The 13,167-nt window shown below is 44.3% G+C and overlaps 1 protein-coding gene across 1 annotated transcript; it reads left to right on the top strand.

The window, feature by feature from the left end:
• The first annotated feature begins 853 nt into the window (after window positions 1-853).
• LOC124676506 lies at window positions 854-2,881 on the top strand. Its single transcript, XM_047212550.1, has 4 exons — window positions 854-1,182; window positions 1,362-1,570; window positions 1,964-2,036; window positions 2,557-2,881. The coding sequence occupies exons 1-4, from the start codon at window positions 984-986 to the stop codon at window positions 2,730-2,732; spliced, it is 657 nt and encodes a 218-aa protein (XP_047068506.1). The 5' UTR covers window positions 854-983; the 3' UTR covers window positions 2,733-2,881.
• Window positions 2,882-13,167: the final 10,286 nt, after the last annotated feature.

Raw genomic sequence — 13,167 nt, 5'->3', positions numbered from 1 at the left:
GGATCAAAGTCAAACTTCATAAAGTTTTATCATCTATATTGATAAAAATATAAATATACAATAGAAGAAGAATGTTTTTAGAATTGCCATGAAATATATTTTCATATTACTAGTACATGCATTTGTCATAGTAGATCTTTGTATTATTATCTATTCAAAGTTCGCACAATTTGACTTGCACGGAAAATTATGCACGTATTTGATTGGTCCACAAATAAGTGTATATGCGGGTTTTTCAAAATAAATTATGAAGTGGAGTAATAAATTATATTGGAAGTATGCATCTCTCGTCTTTAATTTCACTTTCAATGAGCTAAGTGCATGTAGAAAACAAAGAGAACATGTGATCAATATTATTGGTTTGATTTCCGTGCGATGAAAGAGAAGCAATTGTTTGAAGTGCATTGAGAAGATAGGAGTACACTCTTTTCTGGACAAAGTTTGAAGCTAGATGTCGACATATTTGAGGATGGAGGGAGTATATCGTAGTACCCTGTTTCAAAATACTCCCTCCGTCCTAATATTCTATGAAGGTTGTCTGAAATTTATTAAAATTTAAATATATCTAGATGCTATTTAGTGTTTACATACATATAAATTTTGACAAATCTTACACAATATTTATGGAATGGAGGGAGGTAACGCTGTCTTTTGTTAAAAAAGAAGCTAAATTAGCTTTCTTGTAAAAACTTATACTTCGAAGGGAGGTGATAATATTTATTTTCGTGTAGCCTGATCTGATCGGTTTTAATCGGACGGTCCACGTTTGTTGCAGGTTGTAAGCCACAGCAGCAGAGGAAAAGAAACGGCTGGCTCAGAGTCGGGCAGCCAGCCATGCTGCACCGGTCTCTTCTCCATCGGGCCGATCGAGGATCCCTGCAGAGTGCAGATAGAGCGGCGTCACCGCAGCGCCACCCAACGGAACCAGTGGACAGGAACTACCCGTCCACCAGAACGCGCCGGCTGCGCAACGCCAAACTCCCATGGCGATCGGGACTCTTCACTCGCCGAGGCTGACGAGCCGGCCGCTCGCGGGACGGCGTGCGGCGGCGAGGTGCAGGTGCTCCACCGCCCCGCTCTTCGCGAAGCGGCTGCCGCTCGTCGTCGTCTTCCCTCGCTTCGGCGCATCCTGCTCCGCCGTGCAGGAGTCATCCGCCGCAGCTGCCGCCGCCTCCACCTCAGGTATGTATGTGCCCACATTCGATGCCCACTCCCACTATCAGTGCTGCGATCGATCGAGTGGCGTAGTACTTACGTTAGTCTGTGCTATTCTTGAGGCCTTGTGGGTGAAGCTTGGAAACGTCGGGTGCCTGAACGGATGTTCCTGACTTTTTTTTGTTTATTCTGAATTGCTGACGCAGTTACTGAGAAGAAGGATGCGGACGGTGAGAAGAAGGAAGCCGCCGCGGAGGCGAAGCCAGCAGCCAAGCCCGCAGCGGCCAAGCCGAAGAAGGCGCCGCCGAAGCCGCTGCCGGAGATGATGCAGGAGGAGATCATCCCTCCTCTCAAGACTGCGCTCGAGGCCGAGGAGGACGTGTCCCAAGTCGTGCTGTCCTTCCAAAACAACACGGTGAGAGCAAGTGTGATTGCTGCGGAATCACAGGCACTGAAACTTGTGATATGGAATTGCTTCTGAACTAGTATTACCGATCAGTAGCGATCACATTTCACCTGCATGTACTAGGCATACCATTAGCTCATTTGCATATTTGCCAAACATTGCCACATACAGGTAGTAAGCAGTAGTACGTTCTGGTGGTGTGATTGCAGCAGTGCTAGCGCTTGCTTAAATCATCCATTCATCCCTGTTCTGTCTAGTCATCACACAATGCTAGCAGTACTATTTGTCTAAAAAGAACAACGTAGTCATGCAGTTGGTCAGGATTGTGAAACGCAGTTATTTGATCCATACAGCTCCAATGTAGGTTGGCATTGTTCTAATCCTTCAGGTGCTGAATTGCAGTTGGAAGGCTCCTTCATAAAGGAAGACATTCCCTATTATTTTTGGGCCTTCTTTCCACAGGGAAACCTGACAGGTACAAAAACTTACAAATCCTTGTGTTGTTATACAATGTTGTTTGACTTGCTGCTAAATCGATCCTTCATGACCAAAAGTTGCGAATTTCTCATCAAGAATATATTGGAATTTATTGCAAACGAATACACTTCCTAACCCGAAAACTATGTCACCAACCCTAGGTGTAGAATACCGGTTCTGCTTTTATCAAGCTTTGCATTCCTTAGGAGCATAATTTGCAATGCGGAAAACTGTTGAAAAACGGGCACAATGCTAACCTGAATCTCACCTCTATGAACTGACAACCAAAGGACATAAGGCTATTTCTTCCTTTGCTATGCTATATATGCTATGTTTTATTTGCTGAGAATACAGTTGACACTCCATGAACTAGCTGGTTTGTTGTTTCTTCCAAACTTCTGAATTTCTAATAAAACAAATACTGCAATCGATCACTTCGTCACCAAAAAGCTGCATAATAAAACCATTTCTACCGTCAACTAATCTGGATTCTCAACTCAATGAACTGACAACCACAGGACCTAAGGGCTTCGCGATGACGTCATACTCCATGGAGGTGAGCACCATCGAGCCCTTCCTGATCGACGAGAAGAAGGTCACTCCCGAGTACGTGGTGTTCTGGGTTTACAAGAGGCTGGCTGGCCAGGGGATCCTCCCGGTCTGGAAGGAAGAGGACCTGAGCCCAGCAGAGTAGTAGTAAGTAGTTACACATGCAAGATACAGCATACAGGGTGATCATACGGGCACAAGTTCTGTGTATAGGATGTCCATGTCTAATTGTGAATTGGGTAAAAGCTGCGGTAAAAGTTCGTTTGCTGATATCTTAGATAATCTTGATGATCATATCTTTTGTTCCATAGTGATCTCGATGATCACAATCTAGCATCATCTTCTTTTGGTGATGGTCGTAATCTTGATACTTTGATAGTCATGTCGAGTCATATCATGTGAAGTAAAAGTTCTCTGGAAAAGAAGAAGAGTAAGTAGGACTGTAGTCGAGTAAATTGCATTGGTGGTACATCAACTTGCTCTATTATTTCCATTTCAGTCCACAAACTCGGAAAATATTAATTTACTTCCAACCACGTCACTTTGCACCAAATCACCCCGATTCAACTAAACAAGTTACTCTATTCCAATATATAAGTTGTAAAACTGACCCAATAAATTAATAAAATTTTATAAAAACTCAGCAACCTAAGATTGACTATGTCATAGATAAAAAATATGTACATTTACGATACCAAATCAATATTATTTTAGTCACTAAAAATTAATTTTGCATATTGTATGTATTTAATACTGTACATGTGATATTTTCGTATATATATGGTCAAACTTACTGAAAGGATGAAGAGGGTAACCTGGAGGGGGGGGGGGTGAATAGGTTCTACAAAAATTTATTCAATTTGTTTGCAATTTTTAGATATATAAAGTGGCCTAATGCAAAACTAGATGAACAACCTATATGATGTGATAATCAACTTCAAGCATGATGGCCATCAAGGAATAATAAAAGGGATAGAAGTAACCGATCTAAGCACACAGAGACGATGATGTATCCCGATGTTCATTTCCTTGAGGGGAAGCTAGTCACTGTTGGAGCGGTGCGGGTTACCACGAAGGACCACTGACGCCACGAAGGCACATCGTCTTCTCCGTGAGCTTCTTCCGCGAAGTAGAAGCTCAATCCACTAGTGGAGAACTTGGGGAGGCCTCCAATCTCTTACAAACTTTCCGTGCAATCACAATACAATTGCTCCTGGCGACCGCTACCGCCTAGGAGTCCTCAATCTCCAAGAGTAACAAGATCGAAGCAAGAACTTGACACAAGGCTTAAATGACAAATTTGATCGGTGGAAAGGGAGAGGAGGAAGAGATCTCTTGTTTGGGTGGATCCTCTCTCAAAACGGTTCGTTGAATCTCTCAAGATCAAGGAGTATGATGTGTAGGAATATTAGAGAGTTCTTCATATGAAAAGGATCTGATCTAAATATCAAAAAGTGGCTAAGAAAGATGATCCACGAAATTAGCACTTTCCTTAAATAGGAAAACTAGTAGTTTTGGGTGCAGAGAGTGTATGGCTGGCTCCAGGCCCGGTCATACCGGCTAGACCTTCTGGTTGTGCCGGTGGCCAATATGATCGGTTGATACGTGCATTTCGCATCATCATTATTGCTACATATAAGGTTAGTTTTCATTGTTATTTGCCTTCATACATTGATATTTATGCATTTTTAGATGATTTGCGAGACTTTCCTACAAAGTCCCTGTCGAGGCGGTTCCTCGGTAATGCCCACCATGAGGGGCTTAGGGTTGACAGAAGGCGACGATTGAGATTCCGGGAGCGAGAGAAGGCACGACGTACCCAGGTTCCCGTCCCCGCGGTGGAGGGTCGCTATATCCTGCTAGCAATCCACTATATGAATATATGTGTACAGGGGGCCGCCATAAACGGAGTTGTTGTATCTAGTCTAGTTCTAATCTGCGGGTTGCGATGTCTAGGCGTATCGCGTCTATGTTTTCTGTTTCCGAATCTATCCTAAAGGGTGCCCCTGCCTGACTTTATATATCAACCAGGCTAGGGTTTATAAGAGTCCTAGTAGAATTCGTATTGGAGTCTTCTTTCTTTTAGTCCAAGTTGATATTCCTTGTGGGTCCAGCTTGTCAAGTCCTTGCGCTGGTCCATCTTCATAATCTGTACCAGGTATAGCAATGTCGAGTACCCGAAGGGTAATGCCCACATCAGTAGCCCCCGAGTGTCTGGCCGAAGTGAAGCTTCGGGCAGGGACTAAAGTTATCATCGTCCGAATGTCTTGATCATCTGTTGAATCTTGTGCTTGATGTAGAGTCGATGTTATTCTTTATCGGGTGCGCGGCCAGCGCTCCCGATGGGAGTAGCCCCCGAGTCTATGGATGGGTGCTTGCAACCATGCGTAGACTCAAGTTATACTACTCAAAGAGCTTGATGATGATGTCGACGTCTCCAAATTATCCCATCATCCGATACTTTTGAATCTATCGGGTCTTCAGAATGATGCAAGCTTCGAGAGAAACCGAAGAGCTGATTGTTAGAACCTTCGGGTTCATTCTTCTTTATCGACGAGGCTTCCATCTTTTTATCGGGTGCGCGGCCAGCGCTCCCGATGGGAGTAGCCCCCGAGCCTGTAGATGAATATGAAGTAGTCATGTATAGGGTGTAAAATGCTGAGTCGAATACCGTAGATTTCTTCGAGTTCCGAGAACATTTGGATGCTTTTGATGATGTCACAGAGGAGTTGATGATTTTGATGATGTCCTAGAGGAGTTGAAGATTTTGATGATGCCGTAGAGGAGTTGATGGTTTTGATGATGCCGCAGAGGAGGTGATGATTTTGATGATTCCGCAGAGGAGTCAATGATTTTGATGATGTCCCAGAGGAGTCGATGATTTTGATGATGTCCCGGAGGAGTCGTGATTTTGTGATGTTATGGAGGAGTCGATGATTGGTCCACGACAACACCCGAACGTAGGGTGCACTACAGGCCCGACAGACTCATTGCATCTTACTGTGCCGTGTACTTCTGTAAATCGTCGGCGGCAACACCCGAACATAGGGTGCACTGCAGGCCCAATGGAATCATTGCATCTTACTGAGCCGTGTACTTCTGTAAATTGTCGGCGGCAACACCCGAACATAGGGTGCACTGTAGGCCCGACAGACTCATTGCATCTTACTGAGCCGTGTATTTGTTTGTATGGTGGTCATCAGCAAGTTGTGACTGATCAGTTCACATTGTAGGCCCGATGGACCCGTAGTAATCGCAACATATATTGCTAAATCGTACGCTTGTGTCTTGAATTATGTCGGCAGCAGCCCCCGAGTCAACGAGGGTACCATGTGGACTATCGACTCCATAGCTCTTAGTACTCTATTTTTGATGTACCGGCGTGGGCCTTTCTTGGTTTGCATCGTTTTCATCATCTGCAGCGCTCGCATGTTCCCGAGGCTTTGATAAAAACGATATGTACTTTGTCTTCTTTTTTATGGTCCTTTGATTGTCATCAATTGCAGCACTCACATGTTCCCTGAGGCCTTGATGAAATCATTGATAGTATAAAGAGTCTTCATGTTTGCTTGAATTCCAGCGAACCAGCGCTCCCGATGGGAGTGATATTTGTAATAACCGAAGATATTCCAGGAGCCCCCGAGTGATTCCAGTGTTCCCAAAAATGTATCGAGTCAATATTATATAAGATGATATCTGTAACATCCCAAGTTTTCAATTTAATAAAGACAAAGAAATCAATTACTCAAAATTTGGAACTAACAAAAACTTTTCTGTACATATAGTGCTATGCATAGTGTTCATGCATTCTTGTATGCCATTGCCATGATGAGTGTTGATGTGTTATTCTTATGTGCTTAAACCCTAGTACATGATCATAGAACCCCAAATAGAGAGAAATAAAATAAATGAGAAAAATGCAAATCTCACTCACATACACAAATGGCCATTTTTTTAAATCATCAACCAAGGCCACCATTGCTTGTACCAATGATTGTGAAACACCAATATATCAAATACAAACACTTTTGCATCAAAGAAACACAAATCAAAGCAAAGGAAATATCAAAATTCAATCACATATGATAATGGTCAAATTGAGATTTTATATCATCATGTCCACTTTGAGCCCCTGGATTAGAAGATTCTTAAACTAAAACCTCTCACTTATCTCCACCTCATCCAAGACCATATCAAGATGAACATTTTTGGTGTTGACCATCATGGTTGACTCTGTCTACCTTGACCAGTATAAAGGTGACAAGTGGCAACTGTGAGACAAAGAGAAGATCATCCCAAATTTGAAACTTTGCAAACCAGCACCATTTCTCCAACCACCACCACCATTCTACTCCTTTGATTATTCAAATCAACTCCACCAAAAAGATTTGAAAAATTCAAACAAAACCTTCATACGGCCATACTGTCGAACACCTGGCGGACAACTTTCTAGTTTGAACAAACATGCTTTTATCCACTAGATTTTTGACTAAACCTCTTTTGTTCAGAGATGATCATTGATCCCCTGTGTCTCCTGCATCAATGCCAGTATTTGCTGTTGAGGATTAAAGCATGGAGAGACCACTTTCATCACCATGCCGTGCACATGCCGGCCCTCATGCCACTCATCATCTCTGATCCTCTCTTCTCTTTTCTTCTTGTCCTCGAGAATCCCCTGGCACTACTGATGATCACCATGCACGGCCCTGGCTCGCGCGAGGCTGGCATTGGCCAGGCCAGAGCACGCCCAGAGCCACCCATGCACGCCAGCGTGCACGCTCACCCCGTACTGGGCGCGCTAGAGCGGCAGCTCGACCCATCACCTCCGTCCTCCTCTACACCTCTACTTCTGCATCGAGCACCGCCATCACACCAGCTAGCCACTAGACACACTCGAGCCCCTGCGCGTGCACCGTCGCCGTCGTCCTCGTCGATGTTCTGCCGCCAGTATCGTGGCAGAGAATGCATGCGCCCGAGCGATCACCTCACGCTTTTGTCGCGCCAGCGAGACGTTGAGCATCGCCATGATGCCGCCTACACCACGCCGTCCTCGCCTTGGACTTTCGAGCACCGGAGACGCCGCGCCATGCTTGAACTTCCCGGACACCCGCATCACCTCCTCCCTTCTATAAATAGCACCCTCCCGCACCCCAACTCTTCATACTCACCGCTTCTCCTCCCATCTCTGCCTCTCCTCGACCAGTCAATTAGTCACCACCTCGCTGGAGCAGCTCCAATTTGAAGCTGGAGCCCGCCAGTACCCGGAGATCCTCGCCATCGATTGGAGCGTCCTCGAGCCACGCCGCCGGTACCAGTCGACTCGTCGTCCTCGCCAACGTCGCCGCGCACCTCGCCGTCGACCGCCGGAGCCCCGGTAGGCTCTCCCACCCCATAGCCTCGCCGCGAGCACCTCGGGTTCTCGTCGGAGACGACGATGAACGTCGATCGTTGGATCTATTTCTAATCCTACGCCCCAGATTCGCCATACCGTTTCGCGTGTAAATAGCCGCCGACAGGTGGAGCCCACCATGTCAGCAGCCCACGCGTGAGAGCCACGCTGCTGGGCTGGCCCGTTTGATTTTCCTCTCTGTGGCCCGTTTAGCTTTCCCGCCGAAGCCCAGTAATTCAAATTTGGATTTAGGAATTGTTTGAATTGCTTGCATATGCTTTACTAAAACTTAAATAGTTTCAAATCGGCTGAACCAAAGTTTGTGAACTTTATATTTTTGGAAAGCTTGGGAAAAGATCTAAACAACCACACTGGTCTCACCCTCAGATTGATTGTAGATTTCAAATAGTAAAAATAACAAGGCAGGGCCTTTTCAAACTTCAAACTTTATTTAAAATTCAACCATATGTGATTTTGAGTTGATTCCAACTCTCATAAATCAAATTTGACATACTCTAATTGTTTCTGCAGAAAGATAGCCTAGTTGTTTGTATGATCATGGACTAGAGCAAAATAATGGCTATGGAGCCATTTCTAGTCCATTTAAATCATCTCATTTAAATTGTTTAATAGTATGAGAGCTAATCTCTCATTTAAATCATTGTCTTAAGTAATCCAATATGAGGTAATGATCTTAGTTTATAGCACCTCATGTGTGATTACTTAATGATATTAAGTTGTTCCACAGAGGTTTTAAATCACATGAGATCTAGTATCTCATTTAAATCTTTTTCCTCAAATGATACTTATGAAGTGTTGACCTTGGTCAATCTATGATCATACTTTATCATTTGAGGAGATTAAGTCTTAACAAGATATAATGAGAGGAAATTATTTTCTCTTAAATAAGAAAACCAAGTAAACCACCATGTGAATAAGATTGTGATGTTAGAATAGCTTGTGTGAACCCTTGGTGTGTTTTAGTCTAGCACTTAAGTTTTGTTTAGTGATTGTATACCTCGTATTCGTGTATAGACGCTAGTACCGAGGAGTACCAGGAGGAGGAGGTCTACTCTCAGGAGGAGGAAGTGAACTTTGATCACTACCCCACTCAAGGCAAGCTAATATTCTTGCAAACCACCCTAATGCAAAGCTCTACCAGAGCAAGGCACCATCACATGTTACTTTATGTCTAATAAACCTATCCCATGTTTTTACCTTGCAATTATTTTGCTTATTGTATTTCAAAGTTTACTTTTGATTTATGATTCACTTGGTCTAGAGTAGAACAAGAGCATCAAATTTAGCCTAGAGCAATCAAAGCTAGATAGCACCCCTCATGACTAGTTGCTAGCGCTAACTAAATAAAATTGACTACTCTAGATGGGAACATGTGAAATGAAATGACTTTGAAAGATTTTGAAGGTGAATGTGACATGAATGACTTGGTGAATTTTGAGGAAAACTGATGATTGGGTTCGGATGCGATACCCTTCCAATTATACAAGTACCCCCACAATACCTGATTATGGGTAGGGCTTAACTAGAAGTTTATGTATTTTAGTATGGGTTCCCTCTAAACAAACGTCATAGGGGTTATGCCGAGGCTGCCTCCGTTGAAAGTGAAATGATGTGAATATGAGGTGAAGGTCAGACCCAAGCCCTGTGCAGTTCCCAGGTTGACGGTTTGTCTTCACTGGGAGGCCAAGCTGATGGGGAGAGGTGCCTATACTAGGATATATAAGTGAAAGGTTATGATTGATGATCCGCGTACTGAGTTACGATGATTCGGGGTTATCCCCGACGGATGTAATCAAAAGTTGTGGTACAAGAGTACAACCTCTGCAGAGTGTTAAACCTATTCGAATAGCCGTGTCCACGGTTACGGACGATTGGAAAGGCCATACTGTTCCGTTGTCAGAATTTTTGTCTTAAAAAGGAATGTTGAATTGAAAGGTGAATTGACTTGAATCACAACTGAGTTGTGGGAATGACACTAATGTTCCCACTTGAATTAGTTAGCAAAAATGAGGAGTCTTTACTAAATGTTTATGAACTAAACTTGGCTTTATGCAAATAAACCTAGAGCTTAGCACCCCTTATTAAAATTGATAAGTAATTACATTAGTATTAGTTTGCGAGTACTTGAAAGTACTCATGGATGTGTCCCTGGCTATTCAAATGCCAGACTATGAAGAGGAGCAACAGTATCAGGAGGACGGACAACAGGACGTCTACGATAACTAGGAGCATCTTCTAACGTCAAGCGTTGCCTGTGGAATAGATAGTCCACTAATACTCCGCTTCCGCTACGTATTGTGTTGTTGGTCATTAGATCAACTATTTGTGTAATATTGGATCATGTGATCTATTGTTGTAAGACGATTATGTGTTGTAACAAATGATGACTCTATGATATTCAACTGTTATGTCTCGCAAAAACAATCTTCCTGGGATTGCGATGTATGGCATAATAGGCATCTGGACTTAAAAATCCGGGTGTTGACAATATCCATTGAAGATCACAGGGCGAGATGAATCCACTGACCCGTGCATCGAGTCAATACTTATATAGCCATAGAAGATTAATTCATTGATAACCATAGATGATGAAGCCATTGACCCGTGATTGCATTGGGTCAATATTTATATAGCCATGTAAGATAAATCCATTGATAACCGTAGATGGTGAAGTCATTGACCCGTGATTGCATTGGGTCAATATTTATATAGCCATGGAAGATAAATTCATTGATAACCATAGATGATGAAGCCATTAGTTCGGTTGCGACGAGGCCAATGTGGAAGCAAATCGCATAGTGGACGCAGTCGAAGTAATTGCGCAATCAGAAATAGTTGATGTGGCGAGCGCAGTTGAAGTAATCGCCCGGCCAGAAATAGTCGATGTGGCGGGCAAAGTTGAAGTAATCGCCCGGACAGACATAGTTGATGTAGCCGCACGGCGCCTGGCCGGCGTGGCCGATGAAGAAGACATAGTTGATATGGCGGATCCGTGACTAGTGAGCACCCCAATATATCAAATCCGCGATGCGACGGGCGAGTCCCTGAGTGCGACGAGTGCACGATGGCGAGCGCGGTCAACCGGGTAGAGTAGTCGAAGCTTTGTTTCAATATGCAGTTATATTGTAGTGCGCAAGCTCGGACGCAAATAATAGCTTGAGCCGAAAATATTTGGCCAAATAAATTTTACAAGTAGTAATTAATTGAAAGTATAACACGTGATATTTTTGTATCGGATGTTTATCGATGATGAACTCGAATGACTTGATCCATGTAGAGAAGTAGCAGTCGATGAAGAGGGCGCACTCGATTTGGCAGATTCTCAACGTGTAAGCACCAAGTGTGTCGAAGTGGATCGGCGTGGCGGACGTAGTCGTGCGCACGATTAGCCAATTCCTTTTTTCCGGAAACTGGACCGCGTGTGTTCCTTTTCTTGGGCCATGATCCATGTGAAGTAGAAAAATTTAAACACTGCTTTCTTTCCTCCAAACTTGACCATGTGAATATCACCAGGTAACCATGCCGTCTGATGATGTCGATCGATTGTAATATCCATGATGTCGTATTTATCTTCTATGCTTGTTCTGGTCCGGTCTTTGCGTCAGAGAGTCGCTCCTTGGCTGACTTATTGGTCGCACACTCGAAGACAAACCCAATCGCTAGACCTCAATCGATCAAGAGTTTTCTTAGAGCTCGGTCACGTGCAGGAGTCCTTTGATGGGCTTGATTTTGCTTAAGTTAATTCCTTGTGGCTAGCGTTGGCTCCGCGTAAGCGCGTGCTCACCAAGCGGCCACGCGATTCCGACCGCTTCATGCTTGCAGGCAATCGCTTCATAGTTGTGTGCTTCGACTCAGTGTAGCATCTTTTCGCCAAACGGCTGCCATACGCGAGATTCGATCTAGTTTTTCTGACCTCCATGTGGTACTGAACTTGACGGCGTGGTTGAAGAAGCCGATATAAATCTTATTGCAAATGTCGATGAATTATCCCGCCCGGATGACAAAATCCAGTCGTCGCACTTCCCATAGACGGCACCAATTTTCGAGGCAGTTCCTCGGCAACGCCCACCATGAGGGGCTTAGGGTTGACGGAAGGCGACGCTGGAGATTCCGGGAGCGAGAGAAGGCACGAGGTACCCAAGTTCACGTCCCCGCGGTGGAGGATCGCTACATCCTGCTAGCAATCCACTATATGAATATATGTGTACAGGGGGGCGCCATAAGCGGAGTTGTTGTATCTAGTCTAGTTCTAATCTGCAGGTTGCGATGTCTTGGCGTATCGTGTCTATATTTTCTGTTTCTGAATCTATCCTAAGGGGTGCCCCTGCCTGGCTTTATATATCAACCAGGCTAGGGTTTACAAGAGTCCTAGTAGAATTTGTATTGGAGTCTTCTTTCTTGTAGTCCAAGTTGATATTCCTTGTGGGTCTAGCTTGTCGAGCCCTTGCGCTGGTCCATCTTCATAATCTATACCGGGTATAGAAATGTCGGGTAGCCGAAGGGTAATGCCCACATCAGTCCCCTTCTTTTCTATTTAATTCTTGGGAGGCAGAAAACCTTCTTTTTTTGTATTTTATGTGTTTCAGGACTTTCTGGATCGCACAAATTTAAGGGAAAATTACCTGATCAGTTTTTCACCCGAAGGAAGGCCGTGAGAGAAAGAAGCACGCGAGAGGGGCCATGCGGTGCAAATGGCACCAGGTGGTGCGACCCAACCTTCTGGCCGCGCCACCCATGCCCGTTCCTACCTCGGGCATCATTTCGGCCTCCCTTTTATTCCAGACGCTCCGTTTCGCCCAAAAACGTAAGCCATATTTTCCCGAGATTTATTGAGGCGGCGGCGGAGGCGAAAGTGCTCTCTGATAACCCACAAGTATAGGGGATCGCAACAGTCTTCGAAGGAAGTAAAACCCAAATTTATTGATTCGACACAAGGGGAGGTAAAGAATACTTATAAGCCTTAACAACTGAGTTGTCAATTCAGCTGCACCTGGAAAAGCACTAGTAACAGGGGTGATGTGAAAGTAACAGTGATATGAGAGCAGTAGTAACAGTAACACAACAGCAATAATAGTAACACAGAGGCAATGGCACCAGAAAATAGTTGATACTACTTCCAATGACATGTAGAACGAGTATATGATGATGAAAGATGGACCGGGGTTCCCAG

This window comes from Lolium rigidum, chromosome 7, assembly GCF_022539505.1.
Source record: "Lolium rigidum isolate FL_2022 chromosome 7, APGP_CSIRO_Lrig_0.1, whole genome shotgun sequence".
Taxonomy (NCBI): Eukaryota; Viridiplantae; Streptophyta; class Magnoliopsida; order Poales; family Poaceae; genus Lolium; species Lolium rigidum.
Note: the sequence above shows the minus strand (reverse complement) of the source record. Positions and strands in the feature narration are given on the sequence as shown.